We start from the raw sequence: 19,332 nt of genomic DNA, 5'->3' as shown, positions 1-19,332 counted from the left end.
GTTTGATTGGTCTTTGACTCTGAGATACAGATTGTATGGGGTAAAAAAGGACTGGAAAAAACAAAAACAAAAAAACAACTGGGTGTCAGACATATATGACCTGTGACTTCTAATATTATATAAAAACATTAAGGTTGCTGTTAAAGTTTGATATGAGATATGTAATATTATTTGGACCACCTTGGCTCTTTCCCAAATGATTTACATCTTCTTGGTGATTTTGGATGAACACACCTTTGAAAATCCTTGAGGTGTCGATTATAAATATGAACCACTTGAGGATGTGTGTAGATAGATTTTTAAAAATTAAGAATAGGATTCAAACAAAGAAGTACAAATAAATAGCTCTAATACATTTCTGCCCATGGCTCAACAAAGAGACCATGTTGTTCTCTGTTCCTGAGAGAAAAGCTCAAATAAGAGCTTATCCATAATCCACTTATGTAAGCTATCCTGGAATTTGTGGTTATGCATGCACTGGTACTTAAAGTGTTTCACACCAACATCTAAGGAGTACTTTACCCATATGCATGGCTGGAGCAACTTCATGTAAAACAGGTATGTTACAGATCCATCTATTGTTGAGTTTTCTTTTGTCAAGGCATTTATGGAATTTTACGTCTAGTTTTCTTATCCTAGGTAACCTAGAATTATTAATTATGTATTTGTTTGTTTTTTCCTTTCAGGTTAGAGATGCCCGTGCACAGAAATTCAAAAACATTTCTTCTCTCATTATCCATCCTGTTCTTATCATGGAGAATTTGTCATGGAGGCAAGATTTTGATTTTTCCTTTAGAGGGAAGCCACTGGGTGAACATGGACATCATGATCAAAGCTCTCCACACTCAAGGACACTCTGTTGATGTGGTACGCACCAATCAAAGCTGGTACATCAAGGATGACTCTCCGCACTACAATACAATCACAGTTCCTGTCAGCGAAGCCTTTAATCACGACTTCGTTAACCCCATTCTGAAAAAGATTATTGATATAGAGAGGGGGGAGAGTTCAGTTTTGAGCTTTGCAAGCTTGCAGGTTGAAATGTTTAATGCAATGTTTAACATACATAGAATAATGTGCAAAATGGCTACTAACATGTTTAAAGATAACGACTTAATGAAAAATCTAAAGGAGAGTAAATATGACATGGTATTTACTGACCCAGCATGGGGTGCAGGAATAATTTTGTCTCACGCTCTTAAGCTACCTCTAGTCTATAATGTGCGGTGGGTAACCAGTGGGGAGGGGCATATGGCCATTGCACCTTCTCCTTTATCTTATATCCCATTGACCGGCTCAGGACTGTCAGACAAAATGACTTTCATACAGAGAGTGAAAAATCTTATTTTCTATGTCATTTGGCAAGCTCAGGATATATTTCTAATCCGCCCTCAGTATCAAGCTGTCTGTGATGAGTTCTTTGGCCCACAAGTCAGATACAGTGACCTATTACAGGGAGCAGATCTATGGCTCATGAGAGTGGACTTTGTGTTTGAGTTCCCTCGTCCCACCATGCCTAATGTTATCTATATCGGTGGGTTTCAGTGTAAACCTGCAAAACCTCTGCCTCAACACTTGGAGGAGTTTGTCCAGAGTTCAGGGGAACATGGAGTCATCCTCATGTCTCTGGGGACTTTTGTGAGTGAACTTCCTGCAGACTTAACAAACAAGATAGCTGCAGCTTTTGCCACATTACCTCAGAAAGTCATCTGGAGGCATAAAGGTGACAGACCAGCCACTCTGGGCAACAACACTTTACTAGTTGACTGGATGCCACAGAATGACCTGTTAGGACATCCCAAGACTAAACTATTTGTGGCTCATGGAGGAACAAATGGAGTCCAAGAAGCTATTTATCATGGAGTGCCAGTTGTGGGTTTACCTGTGTTTTTTGACCAATATGACAATCTGCTCCGTCTGAAAGAGAGAGGAGCAGCTAAGATTTTAACCATTAATACAGTGGACAAAGACAACAGCTTCCTGAAGGCCATACAAGAAGTCTTGAATGACCCCTCTTACAGGATGAACATGCAGAGGCTCTCCAGGCTGCACAGAGATCAGCCTATGAAGCCACTAGATAACGCCCTCTTCTGGATAGAGTTTGTCATGAGACATAAAGGAGCAGCTCACCTGAGAACAGAGTCCTACAAACTGCCCTGGTATTCCTACTACTCTGTAGATGTGGTCCTGACTTTGCTGGCTACTGTTGTGGTGATTTTTTTTCTCCCTTTTGTGTTTCTCAGATTTGCATGTCTTGAAAACAAAAAGAAAACAAATAAAAAGTGATAAGACACTGTTCTCTGTCCTGTCCTCTACAAAAATATTACACATAATGTTTTTGTTCAAGTAACGGGAAAGGGAGGATATATAAAACACATTTTCTCTGATGATTGTTAAATTATGGATTATATTGCATTTGATTTGAATTTCTTGTTGATTAAACACTTCTGAGATTGCATGAAATACCTGCAGATATCTCTGTGTCCCCATCGAGGTGCAGAAGGGGAATTATGTTTGGGCTACATATCTGAGCCTTCACTGAATAACTGAACTGGTTCCTCTATTTTTCCATACGGGCTAAAGGTTAGTCCTGTAAGGGTTTTTCGCAGGCAGTATGTGTAACACAATGAGAATAGGCCAACCCCTACCAAGGATGGGCAGAGTGAGGCTTCTATGACGTGATCCAGAGTCAGGTTTAGCAGGCACAGCAAGAAAGGTTCACTGACTGAGAGATTTATGTACTACATGATCAAAAGTTTGCTTTCAACACAGGCTGCAGTCACTCATTGTATAAAATTTCCCTTACATTTTCAAGCTGAGAATCAAGAATTGTGGGGATAGTTTTTCCTTCAAGGTGACTTCAGCGTTATCATGTTCAGACTAGATAGTCACAGGGAAAAAATTGGATGAAACATATGAGATAAATTGCCAGCTCCTGTGAATAGAACAGCTATGTGCAGAGTTGGCTTCCATCAGTGGTAGTATCAAAAAACACACAGCAGCAGACAGCAGTACACTGCTATCCCCCATTTTTGATGACTAAGTAGTAACCTCTAGCCTTTTCCTCGGCTCCTCTGCTGTATTTCCCACGGGAGAGCAACAGTAATGAGAGAGAGGAGGAAAGGAGCAGTGACAAATACCTTGGATGCCGTTCTTGATTGGTATCTCATCAGCCGAAAACATGGCAAATCATTACAGTCAGTGCTACTGATGGAGTGATTTTCTTTTCACATAAGGTCATTGAACTCTTTTGATTGGACTCATAAGACAACTACAAAGCAAGGATGGCAATCTCATGTTATCTAATAATTAAAAAAACAGATATATGGGTTGTTAATGATACAATTACAATGTTAATATAAAACATTCACATATTTGATACATCTTTAAAATGAAAATATAGTTAAATATGCATATGTGCTTCTGTCTAGCCTACACACACTTTCACAAAGGAGAGGGAAGCTGTTGCCCTGCAGCACACTATTTGCATAACGATTGCCTCAAATTCTATTATAATCATCTCTGTCCCATCTCCTTTATTAAAATATTTCCCTCATGACCAAAGTGAAACATGTCAACATGAGAAGAAAAATGAGATCTGCTTCATCCACAGTAAATTCACTATTTGAAGAAAGTTTTGCTACAACAGAAAGGTTGTTATTACTGTAAAAACACTTTAGATGCCTTGCAATAAGGTTTTATTTCTGTTAGCACATGCTTTACATCATACGACAACAACAGAGATCAAATGTGTCTGATTAGATGTGAAAGGAGGAGTCGCTGCACTGTTTAATACCAAATAAGATCTCTTCATTGAACACAATCAAAACTTCAACACTTTAATAAGTAGAATATTTTTTCTAAAGCACTGACACCCACTCTTTTCATTAAATATTCTGATGCCTTGATCGTAACTGATTTGACCAGTAAAATGCCTCCTAAATAATGGAGAGACAACAGCAGGTTCAAGAGGAACTTGGCCACCACACTTCCACAAAACCTCAAGATTATATACATTCATTCTAAACATAAACATTGCCTAACTATGAAATAGACATGAACTGTACTAAACAGGGGTCCAACATGGGCAGGTGTTCGCATTATTCTGTGCGTTTAGCAGACAGGTGAGATCTTGAGTCTTTTTGCTTTGAAGGACGTGGTGTACAAAGGTGCCACTCTGGGTCTTGAAGGTTCATCATCTGTGGTCGGAAAGTTCATAGTTTAATAGCAGGCCCACAACATTCTTTAATTTTAGGCAGGCGTACAATTATTCTTGTCTGCTTGACTCTTTTTATCTGTTTACCTCTTTACATACAGAACTAGCTGAGTTAGAAGTGAAGATGTGGTTTTCCTGTAAGATGCACCCTCCTCACCAACAGAAAAAAAAACTCCTCAATGTGAAGTGGCAAGACACAGTTATACTGTGTAACGGCTTCTAAGCTGATAAGTTAAATATGTTTTTTTAATTTACTATTCACATTTTCTTTCCATATTGCTTTGTTATTGAGCAGTGTTTCTTTTGTCCTGCCTTGAATACCCACTTGTCTTGCATTCTAATTATAACTCTAAAAGTTATAGTACCTTTAGTTTCTCAGTTGGCACACATATGATCAATGTCATTGAATGCATCATCATTCTTATCTGAATGTTAGAAATGAAGGTCATCTATATGAGCCTCAAAAAGCAATAAAAATACTTCTGTAATAGCACAAAGTTGCTAAACTCATGTTACAACATGTCATTGAGGTCATCAGTTACCTGCAACATCATACACTGCCTCAAAGTTGCCATAGAAAGTTGAGTCCTCTACAGCCAGACCATTTTTAGACCTGATGAGAAAATGTTGTCAAGGAATAATAATAATCATCATCATCATCATCACCATCATAATAATCATAATAATCATAATAATCATAATAATCATAATAATCATAATCATAAAAAGTGTTTGTATATTTATTAGTGTATGTGTATGTCTAAAGTCTCCTTGCACAATTGTCTTTCAACATCAAAAGTCAGGTAAATTATCCACCTTCTACATTATTTCTCACATTGTTTAAAATATTACAGCTGTATGATAGATGTCCTTAAAAACAATAATTTGGATTGTAAATAATTAATATTCTTACCCCTCTTTGTTGTCCGTGCTGGAAGATTCATCTGATGATTGAAAAAAATACATATATTGTAAAATGTATAAATGAGACAATTTATCAGTAAATAAAGAAAACATTAAGAAAACACACAACAATACAACATGTTTTAATACCCACTACTCTTGCATTCTAATTATAACTCCACATGTAACAGTACCTTTAGTTTCTCAGTTGGCACACATATGATTAATGTCATTGAACGCATCATCATTCTAATCTGAATGTTAGAAATGAAGGTCATCTATATGAGCCTCAAAAAGCAATAAAAATACTTCTGTAATAGCACAAAGTTGCTAAACTCATGTTACAACATGTCATTGAGGTCATCAGTTACCTGCAACATCATACACTGCCTCAAAGTTGCCATAGTAAATTGAGTCCGCTACAGCCAGACCATTTTGAGACCTGATGAGAAAATGTTATTAAGGAATAATAATAATAATAATAATAATAATAATAATAATAATAATAATAATAATAATAATAATAATAATAATATTATTATTATTATTATTATCATCACCTGTATGATCGACATGCTTAAAAACAATAATTTGGATTGTAAATAATTTATGTTCTTACCCCTCTTCATCATCTGTGCTGAAAGATTCTTCTGATAATTGAAAAAAATACTTATATTGTAAAATGTATAAATCAAATCAAATCAATCAAATTTATTTATAAAGCACATTTAAAAACAACAGCAGTTGAGCAAAGTGCTGTACAATCATGATAACAAAGGCCATGAACAACACAATAAAGACGCAAAGACTGGTTTAACAGACATTTCTTGGTTTTAACACACCGAGTTAAAAGCCAAGGAATAAAAATTAGTTTTAAGCTAATTAAGCTAAAGTCACTCAGCAGACCTGAGTGACTTTGATGGGATGTGTAAATGAGACAATGTATCAGCAAACTAATGGGTTTACTCCTCTACATGGTGCTTTGCTGATGACCATAAGACACATAAAGATGAAAACAATTAATAAAATATCACAAGCTGCTGCTAGTGCATAAATTCCATGAATCTGATAGACTGCATTAGTCAAGGTACAATTATTTATACATTTGATGTTTTGATTAATTTTAATGATGAAGTCAGGATGAATAAGAGGAGATGCTTGGAAAAAGCTGTTACAAAACTATTACTATTATGTTTTCAGTCAGTGTAGATGATTATGTCTTTAATTTAATTTTCAACATACCGTCTTCTCCGTCCAGATCACGTCCCTCTGTCTGCTCCTCCTGTTCCTCGAACACATTCTTATTGGCCTGCTGACTGTCTTCACTGTAAGCAAATGTAATTCAAGGAATATGCAAGCCCTTTAATCATCTTTTGTTTGACAGTCAGTGTTTGACATTGATGCCAGCTGCAGATTCACTTTGGTATCTAATTAACGGCAGTTAACTACAAACATTGTGCAGATTTAGCAGCCAGGACAGGATATATAATATCAAAGGACAGAACTGCCCATGCACAGCCAGTATTTTCAGTCAAGTGCTGGTCGGTCACAGGAACATATAAGGTAAAAATCTAAATTAACCACCGAACACTGAGGATATCAGGATATATAATAAACTTCAGTTTCTGAGGTGACAGCATCAACCAGAATGTATCACAACTCACCATGGATTGCACAAAGCTGAGTGGCATGCTGAAATAGAAAAAATCCCAATAATTTTAACGTCAAATGATCCATGAATACTGTGTGTTCTGCTTCATAATGTGGTTGGTGTGAGAAGCCAATATCATACAAAACAATTTAAATACTAAGAACTTTGTTGTCAGTCAATAATATTTGAAAAGGGGAACCAAGATGGACTTTTACTACAAAATATGAACTCTGAAATTGAATTATTTGCTTTTTGATTCACCTCCAATCTACTGACCTTGTTTGTTGACCCACCAGAGACACGGAGCCAGTAATAACATCTGGATTATCACTCCACATGGGAAAATCACTTTGAGGACCAAACTCTCTGCAAAGCAGAGGAACATTATTGTATTTCTAAAATATATAAATTGACATTACTATTTGAAAAGAAAATTAATCACTGAATTTAGGGGACTGAATTGGAGATCTGACCCAAACAGAAAAACCTAAGATAAATTTTTTTTTCCAGATGCTGTCCTTACCACTGACTTGTAGGAATACTGCATTATTTCCATGGAGTATTTTCTCATGCTCTTGGATACACTTAGATGGCAGCACCAAACAGCTGTAATGCCCCGAATCCCTCATGACGGCAGCTCCGATGGTGAAAGTTGCCTCCATCCGTGTGACATTAAATGCTTGCACTTGGAGGACGGTCTCATTCTTCTTCAGGTAAGAGTGGATGAGTTGACATTCATTGAGTGTTTTCAGGGCGTCAGAAACAGTGCATCTGAATTCAACATTGTCTCCCTCACTGACAGTGGATGGCCCAGACACTGAAATATCTGCAGGGAGAAGATTGGCTGCATGGCAAAGGGAGAAAATAAGTAGAAAGAAATGACACTGACATAATGTTTTCATAGGAATAAAACTTCTTACCTATAACAAGAATCTGGACGATGTTGCTTCCTCTCGTGACTACTTCAGAAAGTAGGTAATTGTTTTTGGAGTAAACACAGCTGTAATTTCCACTATAATTAGTACCAACTTTTCTTATAGTGAAGGTTGAATCGTTTTGTTCTTCCCTCTGGCTCATTATCTGAATTCCATGGTCATCCTTACATAAATAAATAAAAACATTTGTGTGTTTCTTGGATCCAAATGTGCTGCAGGTTAAATAAAGGTCACTGTTCTCACTTAAAGTTTTCTGTTGGGCCAGGATCCTTGCAGGATAAATATCTGCAAAATGAATATGTTGGAGAGGCAGAAACTGTATTGATAAATAATACAATTCAAAACATATCATCATATTGAGGAATGAAAGCTCACCGTTAGTATGAGTCATGACTTGATTTGCTAGAGCACCTTGAAGAAGGAAAAAAAAATCACATGTTCTTTAACTCACATGCAAAGGTTCAATTAGTTGTAAATGCAAACAGTTAAATAAAGATGTTACTCACACAGAAGAATGGTGATTATATTCATCATTATAAGCTATGTGACACCCATACAGTGTCTCCACGTATACCTTGTGAAGCCCTGTAAAGGCACCTATCAGGTTTTTACATCTACAGAAAGCTGAAAGAGTAAAACCATAAGAGAAACTGTAATAAACCACATCCTGTGTGTGATGGTGTGGCTTGTGACAGCTGAACACTTTTGTTCCCAAATTAAACATCATCAGTTAAAAAAACACAGAACAAAAAAAGTTCATGCATGCTTTCACTGAGCAATTGTTGGCAAGTGAGTGCTATTACTTTTTAGTAATATTTAATATTAGTGTCCATTAACATCTTATCTCATTTTATTTTACTATTTATAGTCAGTTTTTGCAGCACATAGCTTCTAAAAAGGACACACCAAAAAAAAAAAAAATAAAAATACTGACTGATACCTTTAGAAGCTCATTCATTTTGTATGTTCATCATACAGAATCTGTTTGGGAGATCTCCTGCAGGTCAGCCACATGAGTTCTGAGTGAGCTTTAATTAAATTCATTAGCCAGGGGTTTCTTATCAGATGTGACAGTGAGGCAATACAGTATCTGTCCGTGCTTCCCTGCCAGCATTCAATTAATATGGACTGGATTTCCTTGTAATCACATAGCTCGCCATCTGCTCTGATTTTTAGTTCTATAATAAGAGTCAGTGACATACTGGCAATCAGTCCCTTGAATGCTTAAAAGCCTTTCAGCACAGATACCCACAGTCACATATTGTATACTGTATACTGTATACTGTATACTGTACTGTCTCACTTTATGCATGTCAGCAGCTGATGATTCATCATAACTGGAGCAAAAAAACAAAAGGCAATCAATGGCACTATATATTCATTCACGAGTACATGTTAGAATCTGACCATTTAGAAAGGTATATTTTGGCCAGGAAGAATGGTTAGATGAAGAAAAGAGAGGAAGCCAATAAGGTCCTTCATCACTTACTTTCTGTATTGATTGTGATCCAATAAGCTGAGTTAGCTCCATGGGGGCACAGAGGATGTGAAACAGAGTAATAAACAGAGCCTTGGTGGCCTCCTTGAAATTACATCTACATCCCAGAGCTTCTGTTTCCAGTTGCAGAAATACAGGCATAGTTCACAGAAACCACCATCTCACATATAATGAGCTCCATCTTATACCTTTGCACACATGTTTTGAAGATTTATTTACACAAATAGGTGAGTAAAACTGGTCTTAAATTAGTATTTACAGTTTCTCTTTGCACATCACATACTTTCGGGAAAATGCAAATGTCCTCCACATGGTCAAATAAATTGACAAAGTCTCAGTATTGCTCAGCAGGTAATGGTGTCAAAATCAAACAACAGCTCTCTTTATGCATTTGAGCCATTTAAATGAAGTCATATGTGTACTTTTTTATATAATTTTACAACTGCAATATGTTACAACTGAGATTAGGACAAAATGGTAAACATGTCCCTATAAAACTATCAGAGAGCCATTTTATCATTTGTAGTAGCATAGCTTTACCACATGATGTCACTCTTTGAACATTGTCATTTTCGACATCTTTTTATGGTTCTAATACATGGAAATCCATGCCAAACAATTTGTCTCCTTAAACACATTTTTTTACTTTGGACATGGCACTCAGTAGTACTTACTATTCTAAAGACGAAATACCCAAATACTTATCTTTCCAATGGTATGTGAATGTATGTATATACTTTTGTGAAAAGGATTAATTTCATGAATTTGAACTTTCATAAAAAATGTGTCACTGTACCAATTATTTACTCATAAAAACAATTTTTGATTTTGCAGATATTACCTGGTGTCTTTTCTGTTTTGGGCACCAGCACCCTATCTGATCTAATTATCTGGGTGTTGCCATACTGCTAAACTATTTCTTACACAGTGAAATAACTAATGACAACTGTCTTTGCCATTGTTTATTAGCCATGATCTCAGCACTGTAGAATCCTTAAATTCTGGCAAACAAACAAACAAACAAAATATCTATCTCTGAAAAAACAACAACACTGAACCCTTTGAATCAACATTTGCCAGACACCATCTTCATCTTCATCATCTTTCCTTCTTGACTTTGGATTCACTCGATATTTTCTCTCTCTGAGCCATGGTGAGAATTTGTAACGAATGTTGTGCTGATCAACAGTCTGGAATATTAGTTTTGTCAAACTGATTCATATGTCCTCCCCAAGTAATAGAGGCTGGAGGAAGAGGCCAGCTGTTCCCAGGATACACACGAGGACAAATACCCAGAGGAAGATCCTGTCGATAACCATGGCAACATACTTCCAGTCATCCTGAACCTGTGAGAGGATCAAAGTGAAAACATTTTTAATGCCATGGCAAAGACGTTTTGTCACAGGTTTAAAAGTTGTACTTTCCCCATGCCCTTAATAAAATGCTTTTACAATTGTGAGCACTCACCTCCTTTGCTTCATTCTGTAGTCTCATGTTCTCTGCAATGTATTTGACACTCTCGATAGCCTCCCTGACCTCAGGAGAGAGTGGCAACAGAGACATTATTCCTACATCCAGAGACTCAGAGCTGGAGCACTGACTTTCCCCTCCAACCCCAACAGCATTGCCTCCAGTCAAGGCCCCGAGGCTGCCCAGTCCTCCACTGCCTCCCCCAGAGTCTGCAGGCAGTTTGCTGGATCTCTGGTGCCAGCAGCAGTTGCAACGACCCTCGCGGCACAGGAACCCAGAGCCCGTGCCTTTGGCTGACTCTTCACTTAAGTTATTGAGATTGGAGAGCTCTGTGTTGTTGAAAAGCCGCTGACGGTTCGTAAGGCTGGACACCATGCTGGAAGCCAAGGCCTGAGGTTTGTGCTGCTTTTGCAGAGAACCTGATGAATGAATGGCACAGGACCTCGAATGCATCATCTGAACAGTGTCAGCCACTGTCACCTTCTCGGGGTCCCGATCTGGTCTGGTCATGAACATCACCCTGGGGAGCAGCCCCAGGAACACACTCCGCACCCAGCAGGGCATCGTGTGTGTCTTTGGTGTGCGGTAGTGGACGTTCAACACAAAAACAGTGATGACGATGGAGAGGGTGACAAAGATCATGGTGAAGAGGAGGTACTCCCCAATAAGGGGGATGACTAGCGAGGTGGATGGGATGGTCTCTGTTATGACAAGGAGGAAGACAGTTAAAGACAGCAGGACAGAGATACACAGAGTGACTTTCTCCCCGCAATCAGATGGCAGGTAGAAGACGAGCACAGTAAGGAAGGAGATGAGGAGGCAAGGGATGATCATGTTGATGGTGTAGAAAAGAGGCAGACGGCGGATGTACAAAGAGTAAGTGATATCCGTGTATATCTCCTCACAGCAGTTGTATTTGATGTCGTGCTTGTAACCAGGGGCATCAATGATCATCCACTCGCCACTCTCCCAGAAGTCCTTGAGATTGATGGTTGAGCCAATCAGCACCAGATCAATCTTGGCCTTGTCATAAGTCCAGGAGCCGAACTTCATGGTGCAGTTTTGGTAGTCGAAGGGGAAGTAGGTGACGTCAATCTTGCAGGAGCTCTTGAATATGGCAGGAGGGATCCAGGTAACGTCACCATTGTAACGAAGCAGGGCCTTTGTCTTGTCATCGACCTGGAAATCTCCAACTGCACTGTAGAGGGAGAAACAGAAAGAATGAGATAATGAAAGACAGACAGGGTGCAGGTTGGTGAGAAGGACAGATGAGTCACTGAAGATTAAATTGGGGGATATATACAATCGACTGTTGTGTCATGGCGATGTCTTTTGGCTTCTCAGCAAATTATACCCTTTGATGTTTCTACATAGACTCCCTGAAGAATATGCAAAACAAATCAAATGACCCGTGCAAAATGAGCAGACCAGTAGAGACCGATATGGCTTGTCATTGTGCAGCGATCTTTTATCATAAATGCAACAATCAATGAAGTGGTTTAGCCAGGTTTTTAATTTGTTGTTACGCTCACTTGTTGTACAGCACAATGTCTGGCTTCCATATCCTGTTGGACGGTACTCGAATGAACTCAACGCCTCCAAAATCTTTTGGATTCCATCTGAGTTTGTAGTCATTCCAGATCTGAAAAACAAAACAGAATGATTCATTTACATTAAAAACACAGAAAGCCTGCACTTCTTCAGCATTTTGGACATATCTAAAGATAATGAAAACAAAATAAAAATATTTCTTAATACAACTTAGGTCAGGTTTCTTTTAAGTAGGGCTTTCTATTTAAGGCAATTTTACAGTCAGTTTGAGACTTACTGTATCATCCACCTGCATTGGATGGATGCCTCTCTTGTGCATATAATGTAAAATTGGTGTTGAATCTGTGCTCTCGTTTTGATCGAAATTTAAACTGAAAGCGGGTCACAAATCAAGTTGGTTAATCTAAATCTTTAACCAGAATTTGACAGCTCAGTGGTTAAGGTATTATTTATTCATTCATAAAATCACCCTAATCAAATGTAAATACCTACAAGATAAAATGTAATACAAAATACGATCTAGGCAGCAGTCAAAAGCATAAAAAACTACCTGCAGTATGTTTTCTCATGACAAGAAAAAGTGAGCCAGTAGCAAGTTCCATCAATATACCTCTGTGGGCATTATTATGGCAGATTAATTCTTTCAAGCCAAGTGGTTTAAACAAAAGAAGTTTATTGCAAACAGTTTTATAAAGCAACAAAACAGATATAAAAGCAAGAAGGATCTTTTTGTCACATTTTTTGCCTCAGGACAGCCAGTGATCCTCATGAGACTCATAAAGCAACAATAGTAAAGCAACCTCAAAGAGCTTTAAAAATTTCATTTAATTAAGAAACAGTATCTTCATGTACTTAGAGTGTATTGTAAGATTTGGGTGGCCAGGGGGGCTCTCCTTGTTGTTTGTACAATGCTTAAAGAGACTCTATAAAAAGATGACATTAAAACAGTGCTTCAGTTCTCAGCATCGAAGAGCAATTACAAGTCAGCCCTTTGGCATGAACATGGCTCTAGCACTTGTAATATGGGACCTGGAGACCTGCCCTCCCTCATTTGATTCAAAAATGGTTCAATGCACTACGCATCATGGCAGCAGAGGAACCACGTGGGACCAACTAAATGACAAAACCATCAATCCATACAAAAAGTATAGACACTTTATTTTTGACTTTTCTAAGTGATTCTGAAATATGAATCAGGTTTCTTTATCCAGGTTTAGTGTACTGCAAAAGATTAGAGGTTTCTGTTTCGATAGGAATATGAAGGACATTGGCAAGTATGATCAGTTTCAGACCACTGCCAGATGTTTTCAATTAAAATAAAAAAAAAATTGATTTTCATTTAAATTGGCCATGAAATCAAAGTGCATTTGGTTTATAGGATTTTTTCAAGAAACAAGACTACAAGGATCAATGTGCTTAAAAAGCTTCCCCCCATGAATAATTCAACCTGTCAGTCTAACCCCAAAGAGTCATGTATGACAGAAGGCTAGATCCATACTTGATGTCCTTGCTCAAGGTCCATTTGCACAGTCACGCACCATAAACTTACATGTCTCAGCCACAGATTTGTCTCCATGATCTGATTGACTTCATCCTGACAACAGAGCAGAATTTATCCTTAATGAAGACATTTTAAGAAAAGAAAAAACAAATCATTCAACATTTTTTTTTTTTAACGTTAAAACAGTAAGAACACTGTCACAGGTGATCATCCAGTTCACCGCTGAGGATTGTTTGTGTGCTCTCTGCAGGGTCAGACCTCTGCGTATCCTGGACAAGAGGATTCAGAGAGGCACACCTGAGTCCTCCATGCCTGAAGCATAACACACATGACAGCTGGAGCCAGGAGGGGATGGCGCTTTGACAGGAGGTCGCAGCACAGCCTTAACTTTTATTCTAACAACTGAGTGAGAAAGCTGGAGCAGGGAGAGGAGGGAATGCAGGGGAGAAAAAAACTGTGAGGGTCAGGTTTGCGCGTGACTTAGACCGTGAATGAACCAATCTCATGACCCAGTGCATAACATGAACCGTTCATATGACCGTTTAATATCCAGGAGAGCTCTCAGGTTCTACACAAGCGGCAACAACCACGGCTTGAAATTGAAGCCAATGCAGAGGTCCCTTAAGTGGGCCAGCATCTAGTAACCACCGATGGTCGCTAGATGCTGGGTCGATAAAGTCCCTTGCTCCAATAGACTCAAGCCAATACATTTTTTCAGAGTCATTATGATTTCAATCTCTACAGGCCCCTGTTATAAGTGTGCTGGTGGTAATTTTGGAAATTATTGCACCGTTAATAAGATATAAAGACGAATAGTAGCTTTGATTTCTGCCATGTGGGCACTGATTGACAGTGTGCTTCCCGGCTCCAGGGCTCACACTGGGTCGGACTATTGTCACAATATTTCAATTAATTGAATGTTATTTGATAACAATACCTGCTGTTTTAGTTAGCTAATGTTAGCACAGGCCTATATTGCTAGGTGTTCCCGGTAAGCTAGTGTTAGCTTCAGTCTGAGGTAGCGCGGTAGCACTCCTTATTTGGAAGGTCCTGGCTCCAAGTGGAAATGGCGCTGACCATAAGCAGCAACTCTGGGCTTCAAACTGGCTCCAATGCAAAGCAATGGGTGATGTCACACCTTGCTACATCCGTGTTTATATGGTTCTGCATGGCTGGTAAGCACAGTTGGACAGAAGGCCAGAGGGTGATCTGTGCTGGATTATCTGTAAGAGATTGGTAATTTCATAGTACTTTGAGAGATTTGATAAGGCAAACATTCATTATCACCAAATCAGCCAGAGTGCAGAGACAGAAAGGGAGCATGTTCTGGTTCAGATCAGATGGAGATTCATTTATAATTCCGTCTCTTTTTTTCAAAAGTGCAATTGAAGCACGGACATTTGATTTTTAGAATTATTAATTAAGTACCATTTCACAATAACAGAATCCTCTGAACAGACATACAAACATGGCTGACTACTGATGTGATGATTAAATCTAAGGCTTAAAGGAATAAATTGGCATTTTGAAAAAAATATGGTTATTCACTCTCATGCTTGCAAAGTAAATATGAAGCTACAGCCAGCATCTAGCTTAGTTTAGCACTAAGACCTTGGGAGACAGCTAGCCTGTTATTTATTGGCCAAGAAATAATCCAGCACATAAACCTCCATAAAATCATGATGTGTTGTATATATAATGTGTTAATTAGTGAGCTTTGGAGATTTTAGTGGGCAGATTTAATTACCTTTGGACAGAACAACTTTTATTTTAAGCTAAGCTAACTGGCCTCTGGCAGGAGTTTCATATTTACCATACAGACATGAGTGGTATTAATCTTTTAATCTAACTTTCGACATGAAAGTGAATAAGCATATTTCCAAAAATGTCAAACTATTCCTTTAAAGAACAGTTTCTCTTCGTGCTGTACCACACTGCCACATGTTCTGACACCTTCAATCAGCACAAACTGCCTGTGGTACAATCCCTGATTGTGACTTGATGGCTGAGCCAGCTCGGCCAATGAGCTATTGATGATCTAAATGAGCTCATATAGCCCTGCTGTAATTGCTATAGGCCGAGCAACACCGCGTGAGGAGCACCAGGTGTGGGCAGGGAATTATAGCCATTCATCAGCACTGGGAGCTCAGCAGCCTGATAGACCAGTTGTATTAAGGATAAGATAACAAAATAGTCCTTATCTCTTTGTCATCTCTCGACTCAGACAGCTCTTCAGTACTTATCTAGCTCTTATGAGGAAAAAATATTAAAGTTTCTTATCACAGACAAAGGAAAATTGATTGAGGTGGGCTGCGAGGTGTCAGACAACACATTATCCATTCAAACTATAACAAATCTTGTAGCCTTGCTTCTACAGCAGTGACATACTATAATGTAAATCAATTTGATTGACCTAAAGCTGTAAAATAAACATCTGATATTGATAAAATGTCTTTAGGGACTGATGAGATACATTGCAGTATATTCAAATGTGGCACAATGACCCAAGCCCTCCAATAAGCCCATTTTTGTTTAATTATTGCTATCCACTCTAGACCTGTCTGAGTCAAGCGATGGAGCCGTGTGTCTGCCCAGCCAGTCTGCACACAACAAGCTCCAGCAAAACCTGCCATTAATTCCAGGGGTGCTCATCTGAAGTGGCAGCGATTGAGTGATAGAGGCTACTTAAACTGAGAGGTACTCAGACAGCTGACATTTCCTATCTTGTCCTGGCCAGACAAACAGCCACGCTGACCCTCTTTTCACCTAGTTCCCTTGTCAGGGTTATAAACCCGGGGCAACTGTGCACTGGCAGAGAATATCCCAGGTGTCTCAGATGGTGCCACAATCCTCCCCCTCTCAAAACTTTGTTGTCCAAAGTCCACAAATTGACACACAACCTATTTTTTTATGTTGCTTCTTGCTTTTTCTCTCAGGTCATGACCGCTCATTGGAGAGTGATACATGTTGACATGTGGGGAAGTAGCTGCCCCATAAATTACAGGTACCTTTAGATAGATACAAGCACTTGTCTCAGAAACTGCGAAAAAACCTTTGCAGGCTATACTTACCACTTTGACCAGCTGTGACATGGACACCTCGAACTGTACAATGACTGGGTCTGACACATTTTCCACCGGCCGTATGTACTGGTTGTAGTTGGAGAATATCACAGAGAAGAGCTTGTGCTCTGCATCTGAACATGTGCCTCCTGCATCAGAGCAGAGGGTCAGACATGGATCTGTCACTGCACATGGTTAATAACAGCTTGTTTTCAGGATGGATAACTGCCAGCTGATCACGTTTGTTAGCTCTCACCAATCCAGGGGAGCAATGATTTCTCTTATTTCAGTAAAACAGTGACTAGAATTATTAACTCATTTTTTGTTTTTTGTTTGTTTGTTTTGTTTTTTTTGTGTTACTTTCAAGTTCGTGCAGTTTTGTTTTAATTTATTTTGAAATTTCCCCTGAAGGGAATACGAGCAGCAATACAAATAGCCTACATTCATCCCTTCACTTGAAACATAGCCATGTTAAGTCATCCTTTTGATTTCCCACAGTGTTTGCATTATATAAAGGATTTGTCATGAACGTATTTTATTCATGCAAGGGATTATTTTTAAATAATGTTCTTTCTATTTTTTAGTTTTGTACAGGTTATGCTACAATAAAATGTTCATTTTTCTCCTTAATTGTGGTAATATTATTTAACACATTTATGTAAAGCAACAATTAACAAGATGTCCTAAAGAAAAGAAGTACCCTGTTACTCACCCTGCAGAAGAAACAGAAGGAAGGAACAGGTGTGCAAAAGAGAGCAAAAATTGGCTTTCATCCTGTTTCACCTGGCAATCGGAATATTAATCCAGGGTCAGAGGCAGCAGCGCTCCGCGCAGCAGACAGGAGGAGAAAGTGGGAAGAGTGAAAGCACGTCTGCAGCTGCCAAGAGCCCAGAGAGCAGAGAGAGGGAGGCAGAGCCACACTGAAACACACAGCCAGTCACTGGAAGGATGCTCACTGCACTGCAAAAAATGTGCAACCTATAGCGACCTAATCTGAAAAAAAAAAAAAAGGGGGGGGGGCGGGGGGGGGGGGGGGCGGGGGGGGGGCTCTTTTTTGGATAGTTCCTTTAGGGTCTACATTGTCACCAGAGTTTTCTCTTTAAGTCTGGGATTGGACTACCTGCTATAGAAACAAGTATGGTTACACAATTGGCTAAAAAGTATATGTTTTTGAAACTGTTTTTTTTCTCTTCCTCCTTTTTTTTTCCTCAAGTGGGGGAATTGAGGGGGGTCAGACTCCAGCCCAAATTTGAGTCTCCTGCAAGAAGACATTTTCTCAATAATAGCCTAAATCAAATAAGATCAGTAGTTATTGTGTGTCACTGTGTTGGGGTTTGGGTGGCCCTCAGTGGTAGTTCGGGAACATAACAGAATATTTCTTTAGTAACCAATTCTTTATTGATTCTGTCGGAATATCTTCTTGTTTCTTGTTTTGCCTTTTCAAAAATATGTCACTGCTGGTAATCCCACCTCTAATTGGGATACAGCTTTGTATTTGATTCTGGTCTTCCTTTTTACCCATGTTGACCCTTTTCAAGGCAGACACGTAAAAGCATTTGACTTGTCAAAGTAGGAAAGGCACAGGTGGAATTCATAACATTAGTGACGACTGCTTTCCATTTAGGTGAGTTCCAGGGCTCTGATATTGTGAATGCTCACTCACTGACATGGTTTACTGGGACAATTAATGGAATGGAGCCATCGTTAATGTTATTATTTACCTCTGTGCTTTTCCTGCTTTGACAAGTCAAAATGTCTGCCATTAAAAGGGTCCATTGTCAATTTGGTTTCAGTTGGCTAGCAGGGTGGCTCATTGGTTTGACAGTTCTGTCCTTCAGCTGGATGAAGATCTAAGTTGACATCCACCATGCTGAAGAGCCCTTTAATGATAAATAAATTCATAACAGCACCAGGGATGTGGTTTGGTGTCTGACTCACTCTTAACTCCCTCAAGTGGGGCAAGTGAAAAGAGAATTGCCCCATGGGGACCATTAAGGATTACATCGCATAAGACTAAAAAAAAATGTTGATTTGACCTTCAAAAAGTTTTCTTTCCTCCAGACAGGTTACAATGAAAACTTAGGTTGTTTGTACACCTACACATAAAAGATTTCAGCTGAGGCTCGAGTCATTTAACATGAGTCGTGCTGCAAAGGTTATCCTGTGGATTTAATAAGGATTATTCATTTGTAAAATGTTTTGTTGTTGTTGTTGTTATTGTTATTGTTTTTAATTATGATTTTATTGTTTAATCTGACATGGAATTAAATATATATCGGATTTTGAAAGAATCCTCACATTTATGGTATATCCTTCCATTCTTCATATAGTAAATTCTTGTTGAAAACATATGAATTACTAGATTTTTAAAAAGAGGACTGGTTGCATCAATGTAAAGGTAATTCTCAGAGCAAAATATCCATGCATCTCTTATTGGAGACTAATGACATAAGGCTGCTGACATAAGGTTTGTGATTAATGGGACCTTGCATTGAGTGTTGAATGAAGACTCCTCCAGATTGGAGACTAATGACATGTGGCTGCT

General features: G+C 38.7%; 3 protein-coding genes across 4 annotated transcripts; 1 reads left to right on the top strand and 2 right to left on the bottom strand.

Annotated features, from left to right (window-relative positions):
* The first annotated feature begins 740 nt into the window (after positions 1–740).
* LOC137189507 (UDP-glucuronosyltransferase 2C1-like) lies at positions 741–2,290 on the top strand. The gene has a single exon (XM_067599414.1). It carries the CDS (start codon positions 817–819, stop codon positions 2,284–2,286), a length of 1,470 nt encoding a protein of 489 aa, XP_067455515.1. The 5' UTR covers positions 741–816; the 3' UTR covers positions 2,287–2,290.
* Positions 2,291–3,724: 1,434 nt separating this feature from the next.
* Positions 3,725–8,927, bottom strand: LOC137185858 (uncharacterized). Of its 2 annotated transcripts, XM_067594309.1 has the most exons (12): positions 8,212–8,927; positions 8,081–8,116; positions 7,691–7,990; positions 7,294–7,614; positions 7,047–7,136; positions 6,784–6,811; positions 6,362–6,444; positions 5,739–5,769; positions 5,491–5,561; positions 5,130–5,160; positions 4,759–4,829; positions 3,725–4,199 (listed from the first exon to the last, which is right to left on the bottom strand). In XM_067594309.1, exons 1-12 carry the CDS (start codon positions 8,237–8,239, stop codon positions 4,114–4,116), a joined length of 1,176 nt encoding a protein of 391 aa, XP_067450410.1. In that variant the 5' UTR covers positions 8,240–8,927; the 3' UTR covers positions 3,725–4,113. The 2 variants fall into 2 exon arrangements, with proteins under 2 accessions (XP_067450410.1, XP_067450403.1); XM_067594302.1 differs by having other exon boundaries at positions 7,691–8,116; positions 8,212–8,925.
* Positions 8,928–9,242: 315 nt separating this feature from the next.
* chrna3 (cholinergic receptor, nicotinic, alpha 3) lies at positions 9,243–17,784 on the bottom strand. The gene is made up of 6 exons (XM_067594322.1): positions 17,500–17,784; positions 16,797–16,936; positions 13,774–13,818; positions 12,206–12,315; positions 10,671–11,871; positions 9,243–10,549 (listed from the first exon to the last, which is right to left on the bottom strand). The coding sequence occupies exons 1-6, from the start codon at positions 17,558–17,560 to the stop codon at positions 10,421–10,423; spliced, it is 1,686 nt and encodes a 561-aa protein (XP_067450423.1). The 5' UTR covers positions 17,561–17,784; the 3' UTR covers positions 9,243–10,420.
* Positions 17,785–19,332: the final 1,548 nt, after the last annotated feature.

Source organism: Thunnus thynnus, chromosome 1, assembly GCF_963924715.1.
Source record: "Thunnus thynnus chromosome 1, fThuThy2.1, whole genome shotgun sequence".
Lineage (NCBI taxonomy): Eukaryota > Metazoa > Chordata > Actinopteri > Scombriformes > Scombridae > Thunnus > Thunnus thynnus.
Note: the sequence above shows the minus strand (reverse complement) of the source record. Positions and strands in the feature narration are given on the sequence as shown.

Excerpts from the sequence above, each read along its gene's own strand:
- LOC137189507 (XM_067599414.1), top strand. The coding sequence starts at position 817 with ATGGACATCATGATCAAAGCTCTCCACACTCAAGGACACTCTGTTGAT.
- LOC137185858 (XM_067594302.1), bottom strand. The coding sequence starts at position 8,239 with ATGATGAATATAATCACCATTCTTCTGT. Across the intron at positions 8,117-8,211 it reads TATAATCACCATTCTTCTGT|GTGCTCTAGCAAATCAAGTC; the intron begins GTGAGTAACATC and ends TCCTTCTTCAAG. Across the intron at positions 5,770-6,361 it reads TGATCTGGACGGAGAAGACG|AAGAATCTTTCAGCACAGAT; the intron begins GTATGTTGAAAA and ends TTCAATTATCAG.
- chrna3 (XM_067594322.1), bottom strand. The coding sequence starts at position 17,560 with ATGAAAGCCAATTTTTGCTCTCTTTTGCACACCTGTTCCTTCCTTCTG. Across the intron at positions 16,937-17,499 it reads CCTTCTGTTTCTTCTGCAGG|GAGGCACATGTTCAGATGCA; the intron begins GTGAGTAACAGG and ends GCTCTGATGCAG. Across the intron at positions 12,316-13,773 it reads CAAATCTGTGGCTGAGACAT|ATCTGGAATGACTACAAACT; the intron begins GTAAGTTTATGG and ends TTTGTTTTTCAG.